General features: G+C 43.8%; 1 protein-coding gene across 6 annotated transcripts in view; it reads right to left on the bottom strand.

The window, feature by feature from the left end:
- USP47 (ubiquitin specific peptidase 47) overlaps positions 1-4,626 on the bottom strand; it is a 106,175-nt gene that overhangs the window by 29,758 nt on the left and 71,791 nt on the right. For all 6 annotated transcript variants that reach the window (XM_019551595.1, XM_019551597.1, XM_019551600.1 and 3 more), the window contains one exon: positions 3,956-4,011. In XM_019551595.1, coding sequence (XP_019407140.1) covers positions 3,956-4,011 — 56 coding nt within the window. The remainder of the gene's footprint in view (positions 1-3,955; positions 4,012-4,626) is intronic.

Here is a 4,626-nt window from a genome sequence, read left to right as displayed (position 1 = left end):
CCCTCTTCCAGTCCTCCGGTACCTCACCAGAGCACCACGAGTGCTCGTAAAGCTGTGCCAGGGGACTTGCAATGACCTCGGCCAGTTCCTTTAGAACTCTAGGGTGGTCCCTTTAGGAAAGTCCCTTTCCTCTGAAGTGCTAACCAGCGTAGCACTGCTGAGCCTATAAGCATGCTGCAGATTTTTTTTCCCCCAAGGTGGAGAACCTTGCATTTTTCCGTGTTGAACACCATCAGGTTCTCATCTGCCCATTTCATGAGCCTGTCAAGATCTGCCTGGATCACCCTCCTATCCTCAGGTATGGATGCTTTACCCCAGAGTTTGGTGTTGTCAGCAAACTTGGCCAGTCTGCTTCTGACACCAATGTCCACATCATTGATGAAGATATTAAAACAGTATAGGCCCTAGGACAGAGACTTGAGGGACCCCACTGGTGACCATGCACCAAGACGATTGGCTTCCATCAACCACCACCCTCTAGGTCCTACCACGGAGCCAATTCCCCAGCCAGCGGATCGTGGTGAGGTCGAGGCCGCAGTTAGCCAGTTTTGCCAAGAGGTGATCATGGGCTACCAGATTGAAGGCTTTTTTTTAAAATCAAGATATATGACATCAATCTCTTCCCCTTTGTCCAGGTGACAGGTCATCTTGTCGTAAAAGGAAATGAGACGGGTCAAGCAAGACAAACCCATCCTGGGTATCCCTCAGGATATTGCCATCAGCTAGTCTGTTAAGGATGGCCTCTTTGATAACCTTTTCCAAGACATTCCCCAGGATAGAGGTCAGGCTGATGGGCCTGTAGTTTGCCGGATCTAGTTTCCTCCCTTTCTTGAGGACTGGGATGACATTGGCCTTCTTCCAATCTTCGGGCACTTCACCAAAGCACCAGGAGGTCTCAAAGATCTGTGCCAGGGGCTGAGCTATGATGCTAGCCAGCTCCTTAAGTACCCTTGGGTGTAAACCGTCAGGGCCAGCTGACTTGAAGGTATCCAGCCTCTCAAGATATTCCTTCATGAGGTCAGCTTTGATGGGGTCCAATGTTGCCCTTGCTTTTCCTTTGGCTCCCCACATATCTGAAAAAGGACTTTTTATTGTCTTTGATATTTGTAGCTAGCTGAAGTTCCATCACAGCCTTGGCTTTCCTGATTTGCTCTCTGCAGGTCTGGACCAGAGCAGAGTAGTTCTCCTTGATGGTGGTTCCAGTCCTCCATCCTTTGTAGGTCTTCCTTTCAAGACGCAAGAGGTCAGCCAATTACCTGGAGAGCCAAGGGGGCTGCTGTGCCCTTTTGCTGCCTTTCCTCTGAGACGGGATGGACTTTGCTTGTATATCCAGAATTGTTCCCTTGAGGAGTGACCACTCGTCCTGAACTCCCCTCTGGGCTGTGGCCCTTTAGGGCCTCACTGTCAAGTGTCCTTAGTTTGTTAAAGTCAGCTTTTCTGAAGTCAAGGACTTCTGTATTACTGACTGACTTGCCAGCTTTACAGCAGATGGTGAAGGTGATCAGCTCATGGTCACTGTCACCCTGCTTCCCTTCGATTGTTAGGTGGCTGATTAGGTCATCCCCGATTGCCAGTATGAGGTCGAGCAGTGCTTTACCTCTTGTTGGCCTGTACACTTCCTGAGTCAGATAGAGGACATCCACTTAAAAGGGCTCAAAATTTATAATACATATGTAAAATAAGCACAGTTAAGTTGATTGAAAATATTTTTTGCCTTTTACCATCACCTTTTACCACCACCTTTTACCACCAGTGTCTTTGATTGTTTACTCCTTCTCAAGCATGTTTAATGGACTGACTTAAAAATTTCACCCAGCAGGAAAAGGTCAGGACAATTAACCCATGATAACTGCTCACTTTCCTTCTAAAATAGTTACCAATGATAGAATGTATTACATAAGACCTAATCATTAACAGGTTCTTGCATTCTATGGAAATGATTTTACAGGCCCATGCATGTGTCCATTTTATCACTTAAACACAGCAGCAAGGAATTAAACTCTATGTGCAGGTAAATCACATATCCACAAATAGATGAAACTGCCTTTTGTGATACAGATACCCAACTTTGGTATTTTGGCCTCCTGTTCTTTCACCCAGCCAGGAGCACCTCTTTGTCTACAACTGGAGAAGAAGAGGCAACGTCTTATCCTCTTTGATTAGGATTTGGCTACAAGCTATACACGGTTTAGTTCAATGACGGTGCCATAGCGCTCTGGGGTGCCATGAGATTTTCTTATGGAGGCCGTTCAGTATTAACACTGTTTGGTGTGCAAATACCAACACGTAATTCACAAAGATCAATCCTGACTTTTCCCATAGGAATCCATACTGTCAAAAACATTCTGACCTGCTATGTTCTTTCCAAGTTCTCTTGTCATTTTTTTGTAGTCAAAAAAGGAGTGAAAACTTCGAGCTAGCATTTTCTGAGGGATGCCTTGGGTCTAAGAAGATTGACAACCACTGGTTTAGTCGCCTTGACATAATTCCCATTTCCTGATGGTGTCAAAGTAGGCAACTATAATTTGCATTAGGAAAAGAATGCAAGTTGGAGGTGCATCACACTAGCACATCAAAATCTGCACTGCCTGTCAAGTAAGATTTCCAGGTGGAATTCAAGGTGCTGGTTTTCATTTATAACAGACAAAAAGGTTGGGAACCTGGCTCCCAGCAAGAACACTTCTCATCCCAATGTCATATTCCAAATGCTGAGATATAGGGTGTTTTTGTTTTAAACTTTAATTTATATTACAATCTGCAAAAAATATTCTTACACAGAGAGATGCAAGGGCTACCAAAATATACATGCAATAAAAGAAACCTGGCAACAAACAGTTCCCTCCCTATAAAGGAGCTTTAGTTTTAGAACTAGCTTGCCCTGGTTCCCCTAGGCTACACTGGTAAAATGGGCTATTTGATCTACTAGTCATTAGGGAGAGAAAAAAGAAATATGCACATTATGGTTTTCTATGTATGGTTAAGGTATTTTTAATCCTCTGGCTATACTGGGGAGTGCCATTCACTGTACCTGATTTTTTAAAATTATAATGTCAGGGCAGATACAGTTCAAAGTAGGTACTCAATTATGCTTTTATAAATAAAAATAAAAATCACTAATATAAGTAGGGCTAAATTGAATGCTACTCAGAGTCTCTAAAGAACTTTAAATAGTCTTTAATAGTCTTAGGTGATCTTTCCTTTGTAGAAGTTGACACTAGATCTTTCTTTAAAACAACCAGTTTGAAATAATAACCAAAATTAATCTGTGTCCTATTCCCACTATTTCTATCCAGCTCTTCGAAAGATTCAATGTCATTCTGCCTGGTTTTATCAGCATCATGTTATGTGGATTATAAGAAGGAAAAGGGGGGGTGAAAAACCCCAATATCAACTAATAACACTATAGTATCATTTTCCTACTATTTGACAGTAGTTTGAAACCAAACTTTTCTTCTAACAGAGCTTTCAGTTTTTGCTGCATCAGCTCCCCCTAGTGTTCTAGTACATACAAGGATTAAGTGAGAAAATACTACTCCAAAGAACATAATAATCTAGCATTATAAACAACTCAGGTGATCATTGCTGGTGCAGGAAAATAGGGTTTTTTATTATTACATAACACTTTCCAATACTGACACTATTTTTTACGTGTATCTTATTCCCTTAAACTTTTTTCCGTTACTATATCTACTTTACGTAAATACTGTGGTGGCCTCTTAAATGTAAAGCACCATAAATGTAGTCCACACTCCCATTTTGCCTAATATAATGCCCCCATTCCCACCCCCCCAAAAAAACCCCATTACTTCAGCTCATCTTAAAACTCAAATTCTTAATATAGGGAACATGTAGGTCTTCATTTACACTTAGCCTTCCTACCCAGTAGGGGGAAAAAAGCCAACCCCCCCCCCACAAACCAACACACTTATAGTTGAGAACTATAAAACACACTTACTTGCATTTCTTGTTGGATCCTTCAGTCTATATATAAGCATGTACGCATTCGTGGAGCTAGTGGGGAAATATTTTTTTTTTTAAGAGCAGTCAGTATCTGACTTGGAAGTCATAGTCAATTTTTTCATTAAAAGTTCTTTTTAACAATAAAGAACATTTGTGGTATTGTGCAATAGTGCGTTAACTCAGGGGCAGGCAAAATACGGCCTTTGGACTAGATGAGGCCTGCTAGGCAATTTCATCTGGCCCCTGGGTGCCCACCAATGAACTGTACTCCACCCAACCCACATGCCTCGCTCCCACCCTTGTGGGCAGAAGGGCCCAGCTCAGCCACCATGCACAGCTGCCAGGCAGGGCTGCTGCCGCTGAGGGACCTGCTTGGCTCCTCCTTGTCTCTCTGCTGCAGCACGTAGGGAAGCAGCGGGGGGGAGGGAGGAGAAGGGGAGCTGCAGCTGGACAGGGGCATGAAATATGAGGCTGGGGCCTATGGGAGCATACAGCGTGTGCCCAGTGGGGGTGGTGGGAATGTGGAGCTCAGGTGGACAGTGTGTGTGTGTGTGTGTGTGTGTGTGTGTGTGTGTGTGTGTGTGTGGGTGTGTGTGTGTGTGGGTGTGGGTGTGGGTGTGGGTGTGGGTGTAACCCTAACCCTAACCCCTCCATACTCCTCCATGG

The sequence above is a fragment of the Crocodylus porosus genome, unplaced genomic scaffold (assembly GCF_001723895.1).
Source record: "Crocodylus porosus isolate Cpor-Errol unplaced genomic scaffold, CroPor_comp1, whole genome shotgun sequence".
Lineage (NCBI taxonomy): Eukaryota > Metazoa > Chordata > Crocodylia > Crocodylidae > Crocodylus > Crocodylus porosus.
This window is presented reverse-complemented; position numbering and strand designations above follow the sequence as displayed.